Source organism: Melanerpes formicivorus, unplaced genomic scaffold (genome assembly GCF_026170545.1).
Source record: "Melanerpes formicivorus ecotype bairdi unplaced genomic scaffold, bMelFor1.0.p_v2 SCAF_20, whole genome shotgun sequence".
Classification (NCBI taxonomy): domain Eukaryota; kingdom Metazoa; phylum Chordata; class Aves; order Piciformes; family Picidae; genus Melanerpes; species Melanerpes formicivorus.
Genome location: NW_027142372.1, coordinates 280,878 through 306,767, shown reverse-complemented (window position 1 = coordinate 306,767; position 25,890 = coordinate 280,878). Strand labels below are relative to the sequence as shown.

Here is a 25,890-nt window from a genome sequence, read left to right as displayed (position 1 = left end):
AGCTGCTGCCGCCTGAAGAAGGTCATCTTGAGAAGTTGATTATTCAAATATTCTTCAATGGAGTTTAACTCCTGCAAGGAAAACTTGGGATGCGGAGGTTCCCGGCAGGCAGCGCCGGATGGGCTCCGAGCTGTTCCGCAGTTGCACGTCGTTCAAGCTGCATTTGAGCCGTTGCTGAAAGTGAATGTATTGTTTTAATCCCGTGTGCGAACAAACAGAAATCATTACCGGCACCTACTACGTACTTCAGTACTGCACAACTGAAGCAAACAGCTTTCAGGGCCAGCCGAGGCTGGCGCCAGTAATCGGGAGGGCAGCAGCACGGATCTCTGCCCCTGGCAGTGTAGGGCTACAGCAACAGACAACAAATGTCAAGGGAAGGAGCTCCTGTTTTAAAAATCCTGGCCTGAATTTCCTTCTGGGCCATAAATCCAAGCATCAGTACCTTCCTGCATGGCCCAGCAAATACCACAGAATCCCAGCATGGTAAGAGCTGGAAAGGATCAGTGGAAATCATCCAGTCCAACCCCCTTCTAAAGCAGGGTCACCCAGGATCACTATGTCCAGAGATATGAAATCTCTCCAGAGGAGAGTCCACAACCTCTCTGGGCAGCCTGACCCAGGGCTTCAGCACCCTCACAGCAAAGAAGTTTCTCCTCATCTTCAGATGGAACCTCTCAAGTTCCAGTTTGTGCCCATTGCCACTGAAAAGAGTCTGTCCCCATCCTCTTGCCCCTCATCCTTCAGAAATTGTCATGTACTGAGATCCCCTCTCAGGCTTCTCTTCTGTAGGCTAAACAGCCCCAGGGCCTTTCCTCACTGGAGATGCTCCAGTCCATTTGGCATCTTCATTACCTGCACTGGATTCTCTCCAGTAGTTCCTTGATAGCCAACAGACCATTAAGTCATGAAGACTGGGGCCAGTTTCCTGAAAATACAAAAAAATACAAAAATATAGAGAACCTCCTTCCTCAGTCCCATCCCTCTTTCAGGAAGCAGCTGTGCTTTCACAGAAAGGAGAGCCTTCCTGACCCCAAGACAGAGCCTGCAACACGTGTGAGCAGTGTATGATAGCAGGTGACTTCTAGGAAGTACATGAATAGACATTTAGTTTTTCAACAGAAATATCAAAACCAGAGAGCAACAAAACTTCAATGAGTGGGGTTTTTATTTTTATTATCAGTATTTTTAAATCAAGACATCTCTTCATTGGTTTTTTTTTAATTATTTTTCTTTGGCTAGTGTTTTTGCATGCTCTAATCAATTCTCCAGCCACATTTCAGATTGCTGAAGTAATTATTATCAAGATCATTCACACTTGGGAGTAAGCATACAAGCTGATCTCCAAGTTCCTTTACAGCTCTGTAAAACAATTTCAGTCATTTAAATAACCCCCAAGTCAACAGTACCTTGCCCTATATCTTACAGCTGAGAAGCTCCTTAAATAACATCATTCAAAAGTAATGACATTTACACTTAAGGTACAAACATCTACCCTTTGGAGACAGAAAAGTTATGCAAAAAAAATACATTCAGGAAACTTAACACACTTGACTGTGATTGTCTTTTTGAACAGCATGACTGCTGGGGGACCCATTTCTGACAGATCTGGAGCATGCTCCAATTCTGTCAGCTTTGCAGGTTGAGACCACACTGCACCGTCCAAGATACTGTCAGAACTGGATTCCTGCCCAGTTACCATGAAAAGAATGTGAACAGAGATTAAACTCCACATAATCAAGTCTTTGTTGTGGAGGAAAGCAGAGGAGGAACTATTTATTTAATACAAAGACACAGAGGACGCAGACTTCTGATGTCTAGGTTACACATGGCTTGTTCAGTGAGGTATGGATAAGTCCACCAAGGTCCACTAGACATTTTTGCAGCACTCTGGTCAGAATATAGTACTGAACACACAGGACATCTGGATACTCCTGTTTCTCTTCACATGTTTAAGCTTCCTTGAATAGGTATCTCCAAAACCACATTGTAACCCGTGCCCAGATCCGTTCAGGTACGCACTCACTCAGTGTGAACTGTGGAGAGGCACAAGGAGACAAAAGTAAAAGGGACAGATGAAGACATGTTCCATTAAAGTGAGCAAACAGTTTCTCAAATTATCACTAAAGCAAGCCAAAACTTGCTTGAACATAAGCAACTCAACCTTTCATTCAACCCCCTGGAAGTAAATATTGGAAGCAGTGCCCACAGCTGAACAGTTAAGTTCTGCAAACAAATCCTGGAGTGGTTGGTTCAAGTTCATAACAGCAGTGCTGTCCACTGCCTTTAATTGCCACATCCTGAATCCTTCCTACCCTTTATTCCTTTTGGATCAAGTCCCAAGTCCTTCAATTCCTTCTGTTAAACCTAATGCTATAGAAAGCCACTAGGGAGGACACATGAGATGTGGCCAACATACATAGAATCACAGGTTGGACTCGATCTTTGAGGTCTCTTCCAACCTTAGTGATACTGTGATACTTTGGAGCTCACAGTCTGCCCATAAAAATGAAAACTAACATACAAAGGACCTGCTTCCACACATTTTAGAATAAAACCAGGCACTTTTCTCTGCTCTTATTCCATTCTCCCTGCCCATTCTCTCCCAAGACTGAAATACCTACTTCTGTTCACAGCAGGCAGTGAAATGCTCACCCAGTCAGCAATAGCCTAGGCACATTTTAAGTGAGTGTTGGTTTCCCTCTCATTTGAAAAACAAGTAGACCCAAGCATAATGTGTTGGGTGACAGGTTGAACTTGATGATCTTTGAGGTCTTTTCCAACCTTATTGATTCTAATGCAGAATTAGTGAGGAAATACAGCTCAATGTGTTTAAGTCCTAGAAGAATATATATATAGGGCAGTTTAGAAGCATAGCTTTCATTCTAACTCCTAAGACAGTAAACAGCTTATTTACTTCTACTGACAAACAGGGAACAGTTGAATGAATCCTACTACCTTTATTGCATGCTTCCAGTACCCAGTAGTCCTTATGGATAAACCAAGAGTAGAAATTGCATGACTTGCATATTCTTCAGCAGAAGGAATTAAGAAAGAGCTCTCTGATGCAATGCTGCTGCATGCTACCATTTTGGTAGCAATGAAAAAAGGGGTTAAGCTCTGAACAAAAATTCCTTTGGAGGCATACTCATAATGTAGTGCTCTACTGAAATAGTCCAGGTAGCTCTAGAGAGACAAAAGCAGAAAGAGACATTTTTCTTTATCTTTTTCTTAATAAAAAGAGGTTTATGGCAGACTTTTAATAAAAGTATAGAAAAGTGGTAGCATGTTTTATACATCACCTTAAAAAAACCCAACCCAACACTTTGAATGAATAGTATAAAAAGTCACACTTCTGAAGCCTTACAAACACTTCTATTTGCTATTTCTTTGCTAAAGACCTGTAACTTACAGGATGAAAGGACTGCTTAACCCTCTGATGTGGATTTTACAAATGATCTCACCACTTCTGCTTACAAACTATACAGAAATATTTAGTTCACCTGAAACAAACACTGTGCTTAGCTCAGGAGCACTGCAGGGGATAGTCCAAGCTAACTAAGCTTACTGCTGTCAAAAGGACAAAGGAAGTCCTTATGTTTACAGGCGAATTTTGTATTCAATTGTCCTTCCCCTGAAGGTCACTCACATCCTGCATCCCTACTCTAGTCATGAGGTCTGTGGTGACAGGTTGGACTCGATGATCTATGAGGTCTCTTCCAACCTTAGTGATACTGAACTCCCTTGTGCAAAATTAAACATGCATCTGTTTAGGTGTGTTTGTATTGCCTCCTTTAACTAATCTTACTTGTATGTGACAACATAAAAAGAGCACAAATCTGGCAACTGGGATTTCTGGAATTAAACAGAGAGGAAAATGAGCCAGGCTCAGCTTAGCAAGGCACCAACACTGGTGCCACGCTGGGGCGACTGTGGTGCCACACAGCCAGTTGCCCCTGAAAAAGAGTGTATTAGACTCAGTTTGTGAGTGAAGAAGTTTCTGCTCCCAAATGGCCTCACAAAAGCTCCATTCCCAGCAGACTGTTGGTAAAGCATCTTCTACAAATGCTCTCCCACCTGCCTTGGAAGACAAACCAACCAACCACTTTGTATACCGCTAATGCACAATGAGGCTTGGGATGCCACAGCAGCTTGTTCCCAATTCTGTGCCAATGTAACTGCACAGAAGCCAGGCTCTGAACTCAATTGCTGATGGAGGATTTGGATTAATGATGGCAGCTAAGGGAAGAAACTCTGGTACACTTGGTTTGGTTCTGCTCTTTTTCATTCAGGCCTTTTAATTGAGTTCCAAATGCAGGTCTACAGACATTTAGCATAACCAAGGTGGGAGACAGTCTGCAACAGGAATCTTAAGCCAGTTTCTTCACTAAAGAGAACCTACAAGGAGTTTTACACCCTAGGATAACAAGAGGTGGTTTTGCTCCAGGCAGAAGCAGTACTTGCAAGAGCTATGCCAGGAGCAAAGTTGTGCAGGAGTTAGGCTGCAGCAGAGGGCAGCCACTGACAGCTGAGAAAGATTAACCACACCTGTTTAGATACTGGATCTCGGTGGCATCCTTCTACAGTCTCAGCTGCTTTTGTGGATTCATCAGCAGGACATCCTATGTAAATCCACATGCACTCATACTTTCAGCATCACCCAGCTGTCCCATCCTATTCATCACTGACTGGATCTCCTCATGAAAAATAATTATAGGGGGAAGTTCTAACTTCTCCCCAAATACTGTACAGATAATAGTGTAAAGAAGCCATCTGCCCCCTTGGTGTTAGGTAAGGCAGGGGCTTGATTCAGTGACAGCCCTTGTCACAGCGGTGGCTTGAGCGTGAATATAGCCCATCCTGCCACCAAACACGAGCATGAGAGGAGCTCAGCTGATAAAGAGATGAAATTCTTGACCCCTTCAATGGGTCACAGAACTGCCACATTGCTTTGTGCACCACTGTCCCAAAGAAGGCAGCATTCTTCCTGCCACAGTTCACACAATCCAAATAGTGCCGACTGTGGTTCCAAGCCCAGCGTGGGTCAGGATCAAGAGTTTACCGTACATCACATGTGACACTCACCTCTGATACTTGAGCCAATCCCTAGAAAACTTTCAAGCATGTTTTGTTATCCTTGCTGAACATATTTGCAAACAACCAGCCTTTACTGCAACTGCTTTTCTGTGCATACCATTGAACCTTATGCTCCAACTTACTTTAGAGGCTCCGTAGATGGTCAACATTGGTGTTGGCTGACAACAGGATGCAGAAGAAACATTCACAATTGCCCCTCTCTTCTTCTCAACCATGCCTGGCAGCACAATATGGGTCATCATGTTAGCAGAAACAATATTTACATTGATCATGTCCCACAGGAGATCCTCAGACAGGTTGGTAAAATAGTCCGGGTAGGGATAAGCAATTCCCACATTGTTCACCAAAATGCCAATTTCTTTGTCTTTCAGTGCCTCCTTAATGGCTGAGTAAGGCTCACTCCCCTTGCTGAAGTCAACTACTATGATATCTGTTTCCACTTTATAGGTTTCAGATATGCTTCTAGAGACAGCCTCCAGCTTCTCTTTGTTTCGGCTGATTAGGATGATGTTGATCCCGCGCTTCGCCAGTTCTTCAGCGTATGCCTTCCCAATGCCATCTGTGCTACCTGCAACAGAAAGAAGCAATGTGAACATCAGAGCAGCCTCAGCTTTCTCTTTGACCAGTTCTCTTCACTGTAGCTTTAGTCTCTTCTCTGAAGATCATGTGGCAAAACCACAACAATAAAGACAACATTGCCACAGAATCATAGAACCACTTAGGAAGAGACCTAAGATCATTGAGTCCAACCATTAAACCCAGCACTGCCAGGTCACCACTAAACCAGGTCCTTCAGCACCACACCTACACAGCTTTTCAATCCCTCCAGTGATGGGGACTCTACCACTGCCTTGGGCAGCCTGTTCCAGCACTTGGCAACCCTTTCAAGGAAGGAATTGTTCCTAATATTCAACCTAAACCTCCCCTGGCACAATTACAGGCCATTAACTCTTGTCCTGTTGCTTGTTCCTTGGGAGAAGGGACCAAACTGTACCTTGCTGCAACCTCCTTTAAGGAAGTTGTAGAGAGCCAGGATGCCCCTCAGCCTCCTTTTCTCCAGGCCACACCACCCCAGTTCCCTCAGCTGCTCCTGACCAGACCTGTTCTGCAGACCCTCCACCAGCTTTGGTGCCCTTCTCTGGATACACCTCAACATCCTTCTTGGAGTGAGGAGTCCAAAACTGAACCCAGTACTTAAGGTGTGGCCTCACCTATGCCAGGTACAGGGTGATGATCCCTGCCCTAGTCCTGCTGGCCACACTATTGCTGATCCAGACCAGGATGCTGTTGGCCTTTTTGACCACCAGGGCACACACTGGTTCATGTTCAGCCAGCTACTGACAAACACCTCTAGGTCCTTTTCTGCCACACAGTTTCCAGCCACTCTGCCCCAAGCCTGGGGCATATATGGGGTTGTTGTGATCCAAGTTTAAGATCCATCCCTTGGCCTGGGCCCATTGATCCAGCCTGTCCAGGTTAACTCCCTACACTCCAGCAGATCAACACTCCCACCCAACTTGGTGTCAGGCTGCAAACTTACTGAGGGTGCCCTTGATGATTGATAAAGATATTAAAGAGAACTGCCCCCAGTACTGAGCTCTGGGGAGCCCCACTTGTGACTGGCCCCCAGAGGTATAGGATTTAAACCTTGTTAAGAACTTGAGCACATATGAAAAGCCCATAGCAAAAATCAGATCTTGTCTGCATCTTTGCCAGTGCTTGTAAGTGTTTGGGCTGCACACTGCAATTCTGGGGAAGAATTGCTCTGTCATTCTTTCCCAGCACTCAGTCACCACACTGAGCTTGCCCATCTCCTGAAAATTTGAATTTTGTAAGGCACTCAACAACTGTTGCAGCTCACAGAATCACAGGGGTTGGAAGGAACCTCTGGCAATTCAGTCTAACTCCTGTGCCACACCAGGTTCACCTAAAGCAGGGTGCACAGGATGGCATCCAGGCAGGCTTTGAGTAACTCCACAGGTGGAGACTCTACCAGCTCTCTGGGCAGCCTGTTCCAGAGCTATGGCAACCTCAGCACAAAGAAGTTACTCCTCATACTTAGATGGAACCTTCTATGCTCGCATTTGTGCCTATTACCTCTTGTCCTGTCACTGGGCACCACTGAAAGAAGACTGGTCCCATCCTCCTGATGCCCACCCTTTAAGTACTGATCAGCGCTAGTGAGATCCCTGTCAGCCTTCTCTTGTCCAGGCTAAACAGTCTCAAGTCCCTCAGCCTAAGACAGATGTTTCAGTCCCCCTAATGATCTTTGTAGCCTTTTGCTGTACCCTTTCCAGCAGTTCCCCATCCTTCTTGAAATGGGGAGCCCAGAATTGGACTCAGTATTCTAAAGGCCTCATGAGGGCAGAGTAGGGGTGGAGAAGAACCTCACTCAACCTTCTTGCCACACTCTTCTCGCTGCAGGATACCATTAGCCTCTTGGCTCAGGCAAATTAACTTGCAACCTGAGATTACACGGGCCCTAGCTTTGTGACAGAAAGCTGACCCAGTGATAGGAGCTAGCAAGTCTGATGGTATTGGCACAGAACCTTGCACAAACACAGACAGATCGACTGCTTCAGTCTCTTACCAGTGACCACAGCCCATTTCCCATACCGCTTGACAAGATCGATCTTGCCGCCCAGCCTGGGAATGACGTGCAGCCTGAGCATGCCATAGGTGTTGAATGCAAGGGAGACACACTTTCTGACTGTGTACCAAGCTCCAACTATAGCCAGGGCCTCGATGTAGAAGTTGCAGGAGCGACTGATCTCTTTGTACAAGAGGTGGAAACGATCCACCGCAGCCATGGTGATCGCAAGCCTGGAAGAAAGAGACACAGGCAATCAGCACGTTACAGTCTGAGCACCACTGCAAACAAGGAGGTCCACAAGTCAGCCAGCTGAAGTTTGGGTATCACCTACCATCAACCTCGCTAGTTTAACTACTCTATAGCTCTTGTTCAAGGCTTGAGCTACTAATCAGTTACACTGCAATGACTCTAACTGATGAGACTACAAATCATAGAATCATAGAATAGAATCAACCAGGTTGGAAAAGACCTCAGGGATCATCAAGTTCAACCTGTCACCCAGCACCTCATGCCTATTAGACTATGGCACCAAGTGCCACGTCCAATTCCCTCTTGAACACCTCCAGGGATGGTGACTCCACCACCTCCCTGGGCAGCACATTCCAATGGCAAACAAATCTCTCTGGGAAGAACTTTCTCCTCACCCCCAGCCTAAACCTCCCCTGGCACAGCTTGAGACTGTGTCCTCTTGTTCCAGTGCTGGTTGCCTGGGAGAAAAGACCAACCCCCTCCTGGCTACAACCTCCCTTCAGGGAGTTGTAGAGAGCAGTAAGGTCTCCCCTGAGCCTCCTCTTCTCCAGGCTAAGCAACCCCAGCTCCCTCAGCCTCTTCTCACAGGGCTGTGCTCTAGACCCCTCCCCAGCCTCGCTGCCCTTCTCTGGACACATTCAAGAGTCCCAATGTCCTTCTTAAACTGAGGGGCCCAGAACTGGTCAATATAAAAACAAAATAAATAAAAACAAAACAATACAAGTCCAAGCAGACAAGGGAAGCTCAACATACAAAAACTGATTTTTGAAGACAAGGATTCACCTACAAAAAAGTCAAAGATTCTTAACAGGAGAAAGCTGCTAAGAAAGCTGAAAGCACACAAGAAACTCCACACTGTTCTAAGCACTGAAAGGTACATGAGAGGCAGTGCCAGCCCAGAGACAGAATCATGGAATCATAGAATTGTTTCAGGTGGAAAAGGGCTCTGAGATCATTGAGATCAACCAGTAGTATGCATGGCCCAGTCTAGACTTTCCACCCAGTTCCCTTCACCATGTCCCACAGCTTCCGTGGAAAGATGAGGAGCCTGGGACAGAGGCGTGAGCAGCACAATGTACTGTGGCCTGGGAAATGACGGAATTGCTATGACTGGAAAAGCCCTCTAAGATGATCGAGTCCAGCCGTCAGCCCAACACCACCATGGCCATTAAACCATGTCCTGAAAGTGCTATGTCCACACGTTTCTTGCACACCTCCAGCGATGGCGATTGCACCGCCTCGGAAGACAACCTATGGCAATGCCTGAGCAGAAGCGTAACTCGAGTCCCCAGCACCATCACAAAGCCCTTTCCCAGCAAATGCGCCTCGTCTACCGTGTCCTTGTGGTCTAAAGCTCCCCCAAGCAGGGAGCAGCGCCGTGCATTGACATGGCACGGCACACCGGCTCTCGGCAGAAGTCTTGCTGTGCCTCACACGGTTTACACTAGTGACAATTTCTTTCAAACAAGCACAAGACGCAACCAGGGCCCCGTCGCCGGGACTGGCAGCTCACCGCCGCTTGCTTCCCGGTCCATACCCCTCGCCCACCGAGGCCAGACGCACTCGCGGCCGTAGGCCTCATCCCTTCGGGGAAGGTTTAACTATCTCCGGCTACACCCTCGCCGGCCGGCCAAAACGACCACCAAGCCCGGCTCGCCAGCTCACCCAGGCCGGCCCCAGCCAGGCCCTCCCTGGACCCGGCCAGGCTGTAACGGTGGAAATCCAGCCCCGCGGCTGCTAGCCCGCGGGGGAAGACAGCGCGGGGAGCCGCCCCGAAGGGTCGTTACCTGCCGGCCGCTCCTCACCCGCCGTCTCGGGGCCCGTTACGCGCCCGCACTGCCGTACCCACGGCCGCGGGGCCGTGCCCTGCGCCGCCGCTGCCGCCGCGCGCACCCCAGGCCTCCTGCGCGGGGCCGCCGGGAGCGGCCGCAGGGCCTTGTGGGGCTGCGCGCGGCGTTACCATGGCGACGACAGCGGCGGTTGGGGCGGTTGAGCCGGGTCCCGGCTCCCGGCTCTGGGGGCCCTTTCCCTCCGTCCCGTCCGTGGCGATTCTCGGTTTCTGCTGCCTGGGAGGTACGGCGGCGAGCCGCGGAGTGACCGCCGACCCGGTGGGCTGGGGCCCGGGTCCGAACGCCGGGTCCAGTGCGGCTGTTGGGAAGGGTAAAGGAAGCTGAAGGTTTAACGGGAGACGTAGCAGTGAGCTCTAGGACTCGAGGCTTGTCTGGAGAGCTCCCGGGTACAGCAGGGAAAAGTGCAGCAGGGAGACGGGACGGCATCCACAGCCCTTGCTAGGAGGCTAAAGCTCCCCTTGGGAGCCCACCTGGCTGGCAGCGAGACAGGCAATAGCAGGCTGAAGCTCCAAGGAGCACCAACAGCTTTGAAGGGGGAAAAGTGACCTGTTGTGGTTTGGGGAGGCTTCTTTGCCCTGGTCCTCACTGCTCTGAGTGAGATCCATGATGGGTCACAGTTTAAGATAAACCCTCCCAGCCTTTTGGTATCTTCCCAGTGACGAGCCCTAAGCTGACAGTTCCATGCAGGCTTAGGAATTTACTTGCAGTCTTCTTATTTGTAACAGGTTCTCCTACTAAAGCCTTTGGACGTGTTATCTGGAAAAGCTGGATTGTAAATCAAGTACTGACCTGACTGATGTTTATCTGAGTCATACCTCAAAATGCAATCACAGATTGAAGACTTTAACAAAGGCCTTAGAGAGGAGGTTACTGTGCAAGAGGTGCCAGGTGACTCTCTGGATGGCACCAGAAACGAAGCTGCCCCAACAGAAAGTGAAGACAGTTCTGGCAACACAGGTGAGCCCTTTCAGCTAGGACTCATTTAGAGACCTTTAGTGAACATAAAGCCTAGGCATCAAGCCTGTCATTCCTTATCTGGATGCAGTATGAATTCATTCTTTCTCCCAGCAAAGTCACTGACATTCTTAACCATAGTTGAAGCTTACTCAGCTGTGCCTTTTCTTTAACATTCTTGCTGTTTCTTTATGATTCTCCTTGCTGGAGGACTGCCTTTTCCTGTTTTGCAATCCTACAGCTACCCTGACCTCTAAATGTTTTAATTACAGCTGTATATGGTCCAATCAACTTCTTTGCACTGTCTCTTTTTAAGTATGCCAACGACAAGATGAAGAGCAAGAACCTGAAGAGAAGAGCATCAAAAATGCAGTTACTCAAAGGCAGTCTAAAGACAATGTGGATGAGTACAGCACCACCTTCCAAAGAGTGCTCTTCTACGTTTGTAGAAGAGCTAGGCTAACAAAAAGTGCTTGAGATGACTCAGATCCACCATCTCTTTACATGGAAAATTATCAGTCTTGTTAAACTCAAATTACCGATAATTAAATATATTATATAGTAGATGTCTAAAACCATAAGAGCGTTGGTGCCAGTACTTTATTTTCACAGTCTCAAGCTGCGCCAGGGGAGGTTTAGGCTGGATGTTAGAAAGAAGTTCTTCATAGAAAGAGAGATTGGCCATGGGGATGTGCTGCCCAGGGAGGTGCTGGAGTCACCATCTCTGGAGGTGTTTAGGAAGAGACTGGCTGGGGTGCTTGGTGCCATGGTTTAATTGATTAGATGGTGTTGGGTGATAGGTTGGACTCGATGATCTCAACGGTCTCTTCCAATGTGGTCTACTCTATTCTATTCTGTACAACACAATAATCTTTAGACTAGAGGGTACTATTTGAAGTCTAAAAAATAAATATGCAAGTTTCAATTTTGTTTTGCTGCTATTTATTTTACTACTCTGCCTTCTAAACCCCCCCCCCCCCCAATAACCTAAGTTTCCCATCATTAAAAAAGTCAGCAAAAATCTTGGTTAGAATAGTTCTTGCAATTCATATTCAAGTGCTCTTCAGTATTTCTCTGAAGTAATCAGCAACAGGATACTCTTTCCCCACCAATGCTGTTAAACTGCAACTTGTTTTCTTACTTTAAGATGTTAAGACTCAAGAGAAAACTACCAGCTGCATGTCCAGAGCAGATCAACAGAGTGAACAAAAATCAGATGGTGATGACAAATCAGTAGCTAACTCACTCAGCCAAAGGACAGAAGAAAAGAGGGGCGGTGTAAGGTAATATATTTGTTTGTGGTTGGCTTTTATCTTGGCATCAATAAAGTCATTGGAGTTTTGCTGTTCTACATGCTAACTTTAATTCAGGAGAGCAAGTTTGAAGCTGAACTTCAAAGTACTACTTCCTTCAAATGGATAAACATGGAAAGCCACCCTAAAAATTATGAGTGCTTTTTAAGAGGACACAGTCTCAAGCTGCACCAGGGAGGTTTAGGCTGGATGTTAGGAAGAAGTTGTTCATAGAAAGAGTGATTGGCCATTGGAATGTGCTGCCCAGGGAGGTGGTGGAGTCACCATCACTGGAGGTGTTTAGGAACAGACTGAATGAGGCACTTAGTGCCATGGTTTAGTTGATTAGATGGTGTTGGGTGATAGGCTGGATTCGATGATCTCTTCTCTTCTTTTCTCTTCTCTTCTCTTCTCTTCTCTTCTCTTCTCTTCTCTTCTCTTCTCTTCTCTTCTCTTCTCTTCTCTTCTCTTCTCTTCTCTTCTCTTCTCTTCTCTTCTCTTCTCTTCTCTTCTCTTCTCTTCTCTTCTCTTCTCTTCTCTTCTCTTCTCTTCTCTTCTCTTCTCTTCTCTTCTCTTCTCTTCTCTTCTCTTCTCTTCTCTTCTCTTCTCTTCTCTTCTCTGTTGCACAGTTCTCTACAACTACCTGAAGGAAGGTTGGAGTGAGGAGGCCGCCAGCCTCTTTTCCTTGGTGCCAAGTGACAGGATTAGAGGAAATATGACAGGGGAGGTTCAGGCTGGATGCTAGGAAATATTTCTTCCAAGCAAGGGTTATCAAGCTTTGGAATAGCCTGCCCAGGCTGGCTATTCCAACTGGGTTGAGGGTTGGACTGGATGATCTTTTTAGGCTTGAGGTGAGGAGAAAGTTCTTCACAGAGAGAGTTGTTAGCCATTGGAATGGGCTGCCCAGGGAGGTGGTGGAGTCCCCATCCCTGGAGGTGTTCAAGAGGGGACTGGACATGGCACTTGGTGCCATGCTTTAGTAGTCATGAGGTATTGGGTGACAGCTTGGACTGGATGATCTTTGAGATCTCTTCCAACCTTATTGATTCTATGAAGCTGGGGAGGGACTTCTCAGGATGTCAGGTAGTGATAGGACTAGGGGGAATGGAATGAAGCTGGAGGTGGGGAGATTCAGGCTGGAGGTGAGGAAGAAGTTCTTCACCATGAGAGTGGTGAAGCCCTGGAATGGGTTGTCCAAGGAGGTGGTTGAGGCCCCATCCCTGGAGGCGTTTAAGACCAGGTTAGATGAGGCTCTGGCCAGGCTGATCTAGTGTGGGGTGTCCCTGCCCATGGCAGGGGGTTTGGAACTAGATGATCCTTGTGGTCCCTTCCAACCCTGACTGATACTATGAGGTCTCTTGCAACAGGATGTTTTCTGTGATTCTGTGAAATACATGCACTGAAAGACTTACCCCCCCCCCCCGCCCCCTTCTTCTTTTCTCCATGTTACTCTTAGAATGACAAAAAAGGTTCTGCGAGACATCTGTAAACAGCAGAGATTATACTGGACCCCATGTTTAAATGACACACTTTACTTGCATTACAAAGGTAAGATGTGGGACGTGACTGTTTAGATTTACCATTCTGAGCAGCATTGCACAGAATCTGGTTTGTGGCTCCCTGGAGTATCTAATAGCCAATTTAAAAGAATTGGCGTTAACTGGTTCGAGTTTGCACTGGGGGTGTTTAGGAAGAGACAGGATGGGGTAATTGGTGCCATGGTTTAGGTGATTAGTTAATTCCTCTCCTCTCCTCTCCTCTCCTCTCCTCTCCTCTCCTCTCCTCTCCTCTCCTCTCCTCTCCTCTCCTCTCCTCTCCTCTCCTCTCCTCTCCTCTCCTCTCCTCTCCTCTCCTCTCCTCTCCTCTCCTCTCCTCTCCTCTCCTCTCCTCTCCTCTCCTCTCCTCTCCTCTCCTCTCCTCTCCTCTCCTCTCCTCTCCTCTCCTCTCCTCTCCTCTCCTCTCCTCTCCTCTCTCCTCTCCTCTCCTCTCCTCTCCTCTCCTCTCCTCTCCTCTCCTCTCCTCTCCTCTCCTCTCCTCTCCTCTCCTCTCCTCTCCTCTCCTCTCCTCTCCCCGCCTCCCTTCCCCTTCCCCCTTCCCCCTTTCCCCCTCCCCCCTCCCCCCTTTCCCCTTTCCCCTTTCCCCTTTCCCCTTTCCCTTTCCCTCGCTTCTATTCCTCCTTTCTACATTTGGCTTTGGTTTTGCTGTGTTCACTTGAGAACCTAAAGGGCTGCATGAAATACAGACCGCTGTTCTCACCAACTGTTTTGCCAGCACTGGTTTAATGACATTTACTCTTCCAAAGAGTTGTTTTTTTTGTCCTAGGCAATGCAATTTCATCTTGGAACACCTTTCCCTGCAGGATTTGGCCGCCTGGAGAACCTTGAGGAGTACACTGGCTTGAAGTGTTTGTGGCTCCAGTGCAACGGCCTAACCAGAATCGAGAATTTGGAGGCGCTGACAGAGCTGCGTTGCCTCTACTTGCAACTCAATTTAATTAACAAGATTGAAAACCTGGAGGCCTTACAGAAACTAGTTTCCCTCAACATCAGTAACAACTGCATTAAGACCATCGAGAACCTCTGTAAGTTACGGCCAAGAGAGCCAGTGGTATCCTGGGGTGCGTCAAGAAAAGTGTGTCCAGCGGGTCTAGGGAGGTTCTTCTCCCCCCCTGCTTTACCCTGGTGAGACCACACCTAGCATACTGTGCCCAGTTTTGGGCTCCCCAGTTCAAGAGAGACAAGGACCTGCTGGAGAGAGTCCAATGGAGAGACATGAGGATGACTGGGGGTCTTGAGCACCTCCCCCATGAAGAGAGGCTGAGAGCCTGGGAAGGCTGTTTAGCCTGGGAAGGCTGAGAGTGGATCTGATCAATGTCTATACATATCTGAGGGGGTGGGTATCAAGTGGAGGAGGCCAAGCTCTTTTCAGTGGTGTGCAATAATAAGACAAGGAACAATGGGTACAAGCTTGAACATAGAAGATTTCAACTCAACATGAGTGGGGGTGACAGAGCCCTGGAGCAGGCTGCCCAAAGAGATTGTGGACACTCCTTCTCTGGGCACATTCAAAACCCATCTGGATGCATTCCTGTGCAAACTACCCTGGGTGATCCTGCCCTGGCAGAGGGGTTGTACCCAATGATCTCTGGAGGTCCCTTCCTACCTCTAATGCAGTGTGACACTGTGAACTGTTGGTGCAATGTGTTTAAGCCTATAATGAGCCCATATTCTCAAGCTATGACTAAGCTAAGCTATTATTAGTGGCCCTGGTTTCAAGGGGGTTTATTGTTGTTAAAATTTGGTACGATGTCCTGTAACAAAGTCCACAAGGCTTCTGTTGAAGAGCAGAGCCTGTGTGTTTTGCAATTTAAATAGATGAGAAAACAGAAAAGACACAGCAATTACTGTCATGTGAACAGCTAGCACAATGAAGTGATTTTCTTCACTTCTTAATACCATCTCAGTACTTGTCTGTGTTGCAGACAGGCTGACAATCCAGTTTTCACCATTTGCTTCGCAGTTAAAATGTGCTTTGGCAGTTGCAGGCATGATTACCAAATCCTCCATGACTGTGAAAGGATTTGTTCCAGCAGAAAATAACAAAATAATTCCTCTACATTGGCATTAGTGGAAGTAATGTGAAGCACAAGCTCTTGCTTCTGGGTAACTGCCTAGTTGGAAACACTGGTTAAAAACCACCCCCTGTCCTAGAACCAAACAACTGTTTTCACTTGGGTGAAGAAAGCAGCTTTGGAGGCCAAGCCAAAAAGTGCACATAGCAGAACAACAAACTTAGAATAACCTCCTAAATCGATATAAACAATTATTTTGACAACAAAGGTTTGATGGGAGAGCCTTTGTGAAGCAGTGACGCTTAACCTCTCCTTTCATTGAGCTTCTCCTGTCCAACAGCTTGTCTGAAGGCCCTGGAGACTCTGCAGATCGCTCACAACAAATTACAAACGGTGGAAGACATCCAGCACTTGCAAGAATGCCCAAGTATTTCTGTTCTTGATCTGTCCCACAACCATCTCAGTGATCCCAGTGTCATAACCATCCTGGAGAACATGCCTAATTTGGTAAGCTGGCTGTAGCTGAGGGTTTGTATCATCTACATGGGTGAATGCCATGAAATGCTTCTGTCACATAGTCCAGTCCTGGTTTCAAGGAAACCATTGTTTGGTTTTTGGAGGTTACCTGTGACACCTAAGATGTTTTGCTCATTTCTTGGATTAGAAATGATTGAGAAAGTGCATACCCAGATTGGGATTTTTTATATTTTTCTGCTTCTCTCTCTGCTTCTCTTCCCTTTGCAGAGGGACCTTGCCAGGCTGGACAGATGGGCAGAGTCCAAGGGCATGAGATTGAACACATCTAAGTGCCAGGTTCTACACAGTGGCCACAGCAACCCCATGCAGTGCTGCAGGCTGGGGTCAGAGTGGCTGGAGAGCAGCCAGGCAGAGAGGGACCTGGGGGTAGTGGTTGATAGTAGGCCAATGGCATCCTGGCCTGCATCAGGAACAGTGTGGCCAGCAGGAGCAGGGAAGTCATTCTGCCCCTGTAGACTGCACTGGTTAGGCCACACCTGGAGTCCTGTGTCCAGTTCTGGGCCCTTTAGTTTAGGAAGGATGATGAGTTGCTGGAAGGTGTCCAGAGAAGGGCAACAAAGTTGTTGAGGGGTTTGGAATACAAGCCCTATGAGGAGAGGCTGAGGGAGCTGGGGTTGCTTAACCTAGAGAAGAGGAGGCTCAGGGGAGACCTTCTTGCTGTCTGCAACTCCCTGAAGGGAGGTTGTAGCCAGGTGGGGGTTGGTCTCTTCACCCAGGCAAGCATCACCAGAACAAGAGGACACAGTCTCAAGCTGCACCAGGGGAGGTTTAGGCTGGATGTTAGGAAGAAGTTCTTCCCAGAAAGAGAGATTGGCCATTGGAATGTGCTGCCCAGGGAGGTGGTGGAGTCACTATCCCTGGAGGTGTTTAGGAAGAGACTGGATGAGGCACTTGGTGCCATGGTTTAGTTGATTAGATGGTGTTGGGTGAGAGGTTGGACTTGATGATCTCAAAGCTCTTTTCCTACCTGGTTAATTCTATTCTATTCTAAACTGCACGTTTTTTTCCCCCTTTGTTTCTTTAGCATGTGCTGGATTTAATGGGAAACCAAGTGATAAAGAAAATTGCTAATTACAGGAAAACACTTACTGTCAGACTGAAGCAGCTAACATTTCTGGATGACAGACCAGTTTTCCCAAAGGATAGGTAAGAAACAGAGCCAAAAAGCTCAAATGGTAATGATCGCAATGATCACTCATCCATTTTTTGTCACTATGGGCATGGAAGGAAAGGAAGATGGCCTAGTATCATTATTGAGGATGGGTGGCTTTGAGTACAAGAACTATGGACTTTTATGTCTAACATATCTAGATTCAGATCTCTGGTGGTGTCATCACCAGCTTTTGAGATACCTGTTTCTTCTGTTGCAATTCCACATAGAAGATGAGACACACATGCATCCCTGTTGCATAAAGGATTGTCACTGCTGCCCTTGCAAACTGTTTTCAAGTTCTCTCTCATTACAAAGATGGGCTTTTCTGGTTGTGCCACACTGAGGTTTTGTGTTTTCGCAGAGCCTGTGCCGAAGCCTGGGCTGCTGGAGGGCTTGAAGCTGAGAAAGCAGAAAGGGAAAAATGGGAAACCAGAGACAGAAAAAAAATCCAAGACAGCATCAAGGCTTTAGAAGCCATCAGGCAAAGAGCAGAGGAAAAGAAAAAACAAAAGTATATGGAAGAAAGAGATGGAAGCACAAAAGGTGGAAATGAAGCTGCAACAGACATCCTGGAAGGTTTGTGGATACTGTTGTGGAATTGTTTGTGTCTGCTTCCAGTTGAATGGTTAAAACAGGTGAAGGGTTCCTCAGTGGTTCAGAAGCAGAGTGATGCAATGTTTGGGATATATTTATGAATTTTGCTTTCCCATACTGAGTATTTCCTTGTCTTTAGATTAACCACAATGGTTTTAAGGAGTCCTCACCAGGCCACATCCAGGCACCTCTCCCCTGCTGCATTCACTAACAGCAAGAGCTTCAGCCTAGAGCCTACAAGACTGGTAATACAGTCAGTAAAAGGAAAGTCTTGAATAATTTGCCTCACTTACTGCCCTTTCTGTGCCACAAGTTCTCCTGTTGCACTGTTCAGGGAGGCAGGTGTTTACAACCAGCAGTGGGTCCACACCTGACCTTTCTGGAGAAGTGTGCATGTCTCAGGATAAGCAGGGCTGAAGCAAATCAAGAAGGCAGTACTACATCACAGGAGAGACTTTAACTGTCAAAGAATCATGGAGTCATTAAGGTTGGAAAAGACCTTTAAGGTCTTTGAGTCCAACTGTGGCCCAACTACCATGACCACTAAAGTATGTCCTGAAGCATCACATTCACTTGCTTTTTGAACACCTCCAGGGATGGTGACTCCACCACCTCCCTGGGCAGCCTGTGCCAATGCCTCACCACTCTTTAGGAAAGAATTTTTTCCTGATACCCAACCTAAACCTCCCCTGAAACAATTTCAGGCCATTTCCTCCCATTCTATCACCTAATACTAGGGAGAAGAGACCAACACTGGTCTCACTCCAGCCTCCTTTCAGGGACTTGTAGAGAGCAATTAAGTCTTACCTTAGCCTTCTTTTCTCCAGACTAAACAACCCCAGTTCCCTCAGTTGCTCATTGTATGACACTCTCCAAACCCCTCACCAGCCTCACTGCTCTTCTCTGGACACAATCCCAGGACCTCAATGTCTGTCCTATGTTGTGGCATCCAGAACTGAACCCAGTAGTCAAACTGTGGCCTCAGCAGGGCCGAGTACAGGGGCACAATCACTTCCCTACTGCTGGGCACATGTTTTTGATACAGGCCAGGATGTGGTTGGCCTTCATGGCCATGTGAGCACACTGCTGGCTCATGTTCAGCTGGCCCTCAGTGCTCCCAGATCCTTTTCCAGCCATTCTGCTGCTTGCCAGCTGTTCTGCCCCAAGCCTGTCATGTTGATTGGTGTTGTGACCAAAATGCAATGGTCTCATTAAACCTCATCCCATTAGCCTCAGTCAATGGATCTAACCTGCCCAGATCTCTCTGCAGTGCCTTCCTACCCTCAAGCAGATCAACACTCCTCCTCAGTTTAATGTCATCTGCAAACTTGGTGCCTCAATTCCCTCATCCAAATCATTGACAGAGATATTAAACAGAACTGGCCCCAACACCCAGCCCTGGGGCACTGCCTGTGACTGGATTTAAATCCATTTACCACAACTCTTTGGGCCTGGCCATCATCCAATCTCCAGTAAAGAACACATCTGATACATTTTGGAACTTAGCAGGCTCTGCTACCAAACACAGTTGACTATCAAGTAAAACCTGTCCTGCAGGTAGGTATAGGGTAATGTGTAGTCACTTGTGAGCCTCCTCAAAGTTAGCCATGGATACCAGACCATTGTTTACTAGAGCATCTTCTCTAGATGAGTTTTTTTGCTAGGGAACTGTATTTGCTGCTCAAAGTTGGAGCTTTTGATGTATATTTTAAGCCAAGCTCTTAAGAGCATGTAGGAAAGTTTGAATATTTAGAATGAGTAATACTAGATTAACTCAGCAGTTTTAATGAACTTGTTTCTTCTCTTGGAGCACCTGCAAATTCAGGTGACAGTGATGGAAATACATCAGAGACTTCAAATGTATCAGAAGAGAAAGAAGCTCAAGAGAAGCCTGAGACATTCAGAAATGCTCTTGATGAAGTGATAACACCTCTGTCAAATAAGGGAGATAACACAGACTTCCCATCTGGAAATATTCCTACTGGAATTCAAGAGAATGCACAAGAATCAAACTCTCACAAATGCTCAAGCCTCAACATGCTCACAGATGGTAAGATACACAGTGGAGAACCCAACCAAACTGAGGGAGCAGAGGGGATGAGACAAACTCTGTCCCAGCGTATCACCACCCCTGCTGGGCTCCAGGGCAGCTGATTCATGCATATGAACATTAGATTTACACAGTGGCTAGCTGAAAATCAAGTAATATTGGTTATAAATATTATTTCAACAAACAAAATTCTGAGGGCTCAACCTGCAGCTTCTGCCACATAAAGGTGGAATTCCCCTCCTCATGGAGGGGGACCTCCTGTGTGAACTGTGTGGTCTGTGTGCCCACAGAAACTGGATGTCACTCCAGAGCTGCCTATATGCCTCTCTCATGGGAGAAGGCTCTTGTAGGTTAGTGGAAGACTTTCTTGCAGCATGCAAATATTAATTTATCCAATATAAGGAGGACCAAGAATATGATGGAGAACCAAAGTGCTGGATTCAGCTCTGAATTCTGCAGTGATTGTCTGGGCCCCATCAACCTTCTCTTGCAGTGCTTCCTGTTGCAATAAAGAAAGTTTTGTATTCACTTAGTTCTCTGCTACTGACTATGGCTTATTCTCCAGGTCTTCCAAGAGAGAAGGCAGCTGCTGCAAAGGCCAGGCTTCCTGAGCTGCAGGAATATGCTGACTCTGAACAGATCCAACCAGAGACACCAGGGAAACTTCATCTTGATGTATGTACTGGATTCAGGTTTAGAATAGAATAGAATAGAATAGAATAGAATAGAATAGAATAGAATAGAGCAGACCAGGTTGGAAGAGACCTTCAAGATCATTGTGTCCAACCTATCATCCAAACCACCTAATCAACTAAACCATGCAACCAAGCACCCTATCAAGTCTCCTCCTAAACACCTCCAATGATGGTGACTCCACCACCTCCCTGGACAGCACATCCCAATGGGCAATCACTCTCTCTGTGTATAATTTCTTCCTAACCTCCAGCTTAAACCTCCCCTGGCACAGCTTGAGACTGTGTCCTCTTGTTCTGGTGCTGGGTGCCTGGGAGAAGAGACCAACCCCCACCTGGATACAACCTCCCTTCAGGTAGTTGTAGAGAGCAATAGTCTCCCCTGAGATTCCTCCAGGCTAAGCAACCCCAGCTCCCTCAGCCTCTCCTCACAGGGCTTGTATTCTAAATCCCTTATTAACTTTGTTGCCCTTCTCTGGACTCGTTCCAGCAAGTCAACATCTTTCCTAAACTGAGGGGCCCAGAACTGGACACAGGACTCAAGGTATGGCCTAATCAGTGCAGTGTACAGGGGCAGAATGACCTCCCTGCTCCTGCTGGCCACACTGTTCCTGATACAGGCCAGGATGCTATTGGCCATTGGTTGAGAACTTGAGCTTTGGGTATTGTCTGCTCCCAAATTAATTGTTGTACATTTGGGTGAATTATACTATAGGGAAAAGGGAAAAGGGCAGACATTGTAGGGTCTGAAAGAAAAGCTTTAAATAAATACTAGCACTACTATAGGTAGCCACAGGGTGAAGATCTCATGGATGCAGTGCTTGCCTTGCTTGGTGTTCTGTGGCACCATGGCAAGCTCCTTTGCACAAAATCACAGAGTATAAAAGGAGCTCTTCAGCATACCTGCAGAGGGATTCTTTTGACACACAGCAAACATGACTATTCCAATTCTGCTACAGAAAAAGCAAGCCCAAGTCACCCACAAACACACATTTCAGTGTTCTATGCTACTTCATTCTCCAGCTGACATTTAGTAATGGCAAGAGGTTCCCCCAACAGCCTCCAGTACTTACATTATTGCAGCTTTCCCAAAGAGGCTCAGTGCTGGCATAGTGGGGAATGGCTGTGAAGATGCCAGTGGTGAGAAGCTCTGGAGCAGCACTAGTACCTGTTGATGTCCTGGAGTCAGTAGATGGCCTGTGTAGTGATATAAGGGAGGGGAAAGGAGCAGAGGAGGATTTGTAATGTGGTGGTTATGACATCCCTCTGTCAAGCAGAAACAAGTTCGTGTTGCTGCACATGCTGTGGTGATGACTGAACATCATTCTGTGTACCTACAGTTGAAATTAAGCATAGTAGATAATAATCATGGAATGGTGGGGGTTGGAAGGGACCTTTAGGGATCATTGAATCAAACCCCCCTGCTAAAGCAGGATCACCTAGGGCAGATGGCTCAGGAACGCATCCAGATAGGTTTTGAAAGTCTCCAGAGAAGGAGACTCCACAACCTCTCTGGGCAGCCTGCTCCAGGTCTCCAGCACCCTCACAGTAAAGAATTTTCTCCTTATGCTGAGGTGAAAGTCCCTGTGTTCCAACTTATACCTGTTGTTCCTTGTCCTATCACTGGGCACCACCCAAAAGATCCTGGTACCTTCACCTTGACACCTACCCATCAGATATTTACAGACATTAATAAGATCCTCTCTCAGTCTTCTCTTCTCCAGGCTCAACAGCCACAATTCTCTCAGTCTTTCTTCATAGGAGAGGTGTTCAAGTCCCCAAATCATCTCATAGCTCTCCATTGGACTCCAGCATTTCCCTGTCTCTCTTGAACTGGGGAGCCCAAAATGTGACAGAGTATTCCAGGTGTGGTCTTACCAGAGCAGAGCAGAGAGGAGGGCAGAACCTCCTTAGACCTGCTGGACACACTTTTCTTGATGCACCCCAGTTTTTTGCCTTCCCAGCTGCTGGAAAGAGATGAGTTTTTCTGTTCCCACATGTGCTTAAGAGAGAAGACTATCATCTTGGGAAGGATGACAGCATAATATTGGTGGCTGTGGCCTCTGACCCTGAAAAACATTGCTTTGAAGAAGATTCCCAATGAGCTAGAGAGTTGGATTTTACTGGTTACAGTACCTTTTCCCACTGACTGATGATCTTGTGATTCTCTTCAGGACCTGCCTGATTTGGAAGATATAGATAATGATGAATTTCCCCCAGAAGAAATCATCTTTGTTCAAGAGGTAAGATTCTTGTTTGTTCCAGTGAGGAACCTTCCCCAGACACATTGACAGATGTTTTGCAACAAGGAGGAGGGTAATCTCAGGTGTGAAATGCTAGTTATGCATTTATAAACTCAAATGGATGTTTCAGCAGATCTTCTCTTACCACTCCTAGCAAATCTGACTAACAAAAAGATTTACAACAACCTCATGCTGCAAAAACAGGAGAATGAAAACCTAAGACTAAGTAATGCAGCAGTCAAAGAAGATTAATTCCTTAGTTGCATTTAAGATTACTCTTCAAATATACTTCCCCATGCTACAAAGGACTGAACAGATAGAACAAATCACTTGGTGCAGAAGAAAACCAGACCTTTCCACACAGAGAGGTTGAAAACCCCCTGCTCTGCAGTGGGCTGGTCAGATGCAAGGCAGTCCAAGCTCACCTTAGAGCTGTGCTCAAACTGATCTGCTAGGCAAAAACCTAGAAAAAGAAAAGGACAAAAGAAAGCAACTAAGATAAAAACCTCAGCTTTGCTTCTCATGCTGCTGCTGACTCATCCTTGCCTTGTCAATGAAGTTTATGCAATGAAGTTTATGCAAGTCCCTCTAAGATAAAGCAAACTTCTCCAGTCGGTGTCAGCCATGGAACTGATTTGTTCTTTTGGTCACAGACTGATTAAGGTTGCAAAAGGCCTGGGTCAACAAAGCTTACAATTAAGAGAAGATAAGAGAACAAAGGAGTATTGTGTGGGTAGCTGTGATGCTCCAAAACATGTTCTTCACTGAAGTTAGTCAGGTCCTCCTGTTTGGAGAGAACAGAACTGCTGCAGCAGCTTCTTTTTACTAACTATGAATCATTTATGGCCAGTCCATCACTTATGCCCCAGAAACAGTTCATAGTATCATAGTATCAGTCAGGGTTGGAAGGGACCACAAGGATCATCTAGTTCCAACCCTCCTGCCATGGGCAGGGACACCCCACACTAGATCAGGCTGGCCAGAGCCTCATCCAGCCTGGGCTTAAATACCTCCAGGGGCGGGGCCTCAACCACCTCCCTGGACAACCCATTCCAGGGCTTCACCACTCTCATGGGGAAGAACTTCCTCCTCACATCTAGCCTCAATCTCCCCACCTCCAGCTTCATTCCATTCCCCCTAGTCCTATCACTGCCTGAGATCCTGAGCAGTCCCTCCCCAGCCTTCCTGTAGGCCCCCTTCAGATACTGGAAGGCCACAATTAGGTCACCTTGGAGCCTTCTCTTCTGCAGACTGAACAGCCCCAACTCCTTCAGTCTGTCCAAGCCAAGATCCATCCACAGAGCAGCAGAGCTATGGGTGAAGCACATCTTCCAGGGGTTTTGGGAGAACAGCACAAAGCTGACAGCTCTTGTGAGGGATCCAAGAGGTTTTACAGCTAGAGTTATACATTTTCAATTCCATTTTCTACCTTTACAGCAGGAGCATCACCCAAAGATTGAAATAATTTCTGAAATGACCAATGCCAGCCATTCTGTGTTGGGGGAAAACAATAAAAGGCTGTGTGAGAACTCAGAAGCAGCAGCTCCAACAGCAATTTTCTCGAGTGTGTGGAAGATGCACAAAGAGCAGGACAAGGAGCACTTAAGACCCCTTGTTGAAAGTTTGCTTACAGAGCCTGCTGCTAAAGAAAGATACCTGGAGGAAACCAAAGACAAACAAGCGACCCCCTCGAAGCCTTTGATACAAGAGGTTATCACTGAGCCTGAGGATCTTCTGCTCTTGGCACCAGTGACAGATGACACAAGCCCATGGGAAGAGAAGGGGAAGATTACAGTGATGTAATTAAGCACAGAGAAGGAAGGTGGGTGGCACATACAGCCCAAGAGTAAAGATATTTTTAATCTCCTGCTGAATGAATTTTCAATCCACTGTTAGTTAAGGATCACCCTCTCCTTTTATTGATGTGCAAACTCTAATAAAGGAGGAATTTACATATTGCTTTCTTAATGACTTTTATTGACACAGTTTTAAAAATGGGGCTCTGTGTTTCTCTTCCCCATATTGAAGTCCACCAGTGAGGGTCACTTCATACTTTGAGCAGGGCATGGCAGTGATGGAGAAGCACAGTGCCTGGCTGTGGGTGAAGGATGTCCTCACACAGCACAGAATGATGAGCACAGTGAGAGTGGATTAGAATCAAAAAGGTTGGAAAAGACCTCAGAGATCATCAAGTCCAGCCTGTCACCCAACACCTTATGACTACTAAACCATGGCACCAAGTGCCACATCCAGTCCCCTCTTGAACACCTCCAGGGATGATGACTCCACCACCTCCCTGGGCACCACATTCCAATGGCCAACAACTCTCTCTGGGAAGAACTTTCTCCTCACCTCCAGCCTAAACTTCCCCTGGTGCAGTTTGAGACTGTGTCCTCTTGTTCTGGTGCTGGTTGCCTGGGAGAAGAGACCAACCCCCACCTGGCTACAACCTCCCTGCAGGGAGCTGCAGACAGCAAGAAGGTCTCCCCTGAGCCTCCTCTTCTCCAGGCTAAGCAACCCCAGCTCCCTCAGCCTCTCCTCACAGGGCTGTGCTCCAGACCCCTCCCCAGCTTTGTTGCCCTTCTCTGGACACCTTCCAGCAACTCAACATCTTTCCTAAACTGAGAGGCTCAGAACTGGACACAGGACTCCAGGTGTGGCCTAAGCAGTGCTGAGTACAGGGCAGAATGACTTCCCTGCTCCTGGTGGCCACACTGTTCCTGATGCAGGCCAGGATGCCATTGGCCTTCTTGGCCAGCTGGGCACTCTGCTAGCTCATGTTCAGCCACTGTCCACCAGTACCCCCAGGTCCCTTTCTGCCAGGCTGCTCTCCAACCACTCTGACCCCAGCCTGTAGCCCTGCATGGGGTTGGTGTGTCCAAAGTGCAGCACCCAGCACTTGGACTTGTTGAATGCCATCCTGTTGGACTCTGCCCATCTGTCCAGCCTGGCAAGGTCAGTCTGCAGAGCCCTTCTATACTCTAACAGACCAACATCAGCTCCCAGCTCGGTGTC

The 25,890-nt window shown here is 47.1% G+C and overlaps 2 protein-coding genes across 5 annotated transcripts; one reads left to right on the top strand and one right to left on the bottom strand.

The window, feature by feature from the left end:
- Positions 1-1,164: 1,164 nt before the first annotated feature.
- On the bottom strand, positions 1,165-21,819 carry HSDL1 (hydroxysteroid dehydrogenase like 1). 2 transcript variants are annotated; one of them, XM_068150454.1, is made up of 5 exons: positions 21,706-21,819; positions 7,688-7,920; positions 5,220-5,665; positions 2,959-3,186; positions 1,165-2,036 (listed from the first exon to the last, which is right to left on the bottom strand). In XM_068150454.1, exons 1-5 carry the CDS (start codon positions 21,741-21,743, stop codon positions 1,953-1,955), a joined length of 1,029 nt encoding a protein of 342 aa, XP_068006555.1. In that variant the 5' UTR covers positions 21,744-21,819; the 3' UTR covers positions 1,165-1,952. The 2 variants fall into 2 exon arrangements, with proteins under 2 accessions (XP_068006555.1, XP_068006556.1); XM_068150455.1 differs by lacking the exon at positions 21,706-21,819 and adding an exon at positions 9,727-9,836.
- Positions 9,927-24,831, top strand: DNAAF1 (dynein axonemal assembly factor 1). 3 transcript variants are annotated; one of them, XM_068150452.1, is made up of 12 exons: positions 9,927-10,012; positions 10,515-10,746; positions 11,891-12,026; positions 13,492-13,583; positions 14,395-14,616; positions 15,947-16,113; positions 17,168-17,289; positions 17,658-17,872; positions 19,716-19,940; positions 20,506-20,615; positions 22,807-22,875; positions 24,313-24,831. In XM_068150452.1, exons 2-12 carry the CDS (start codon positions 10,611-10,613, stop codon positions 24,676-24,678), a joined length of 1,860 nt encoding a protein of 619 aa, XP_068006553.1. In that variant the 5' UTR covers positions 9,927-10,012; positions 10,515-10,610; the 3' UTR covers positions 24,679-24,831. The 3 variants fall into 3 exon arrangements, with proteins under 3 accessions (XP_068006553.1, XP_068006550.1, XP_068006551.1); XM_068150449.1 differs by having other exon boundaries at positions 19,701-19,940; XM_068150450.1 differs by having other exon boundaries at positions 9,976-10,099; positions 19,701-19,940.
- Positions 24,832-25,890: the final 1,059 nt, after the last annotated feature.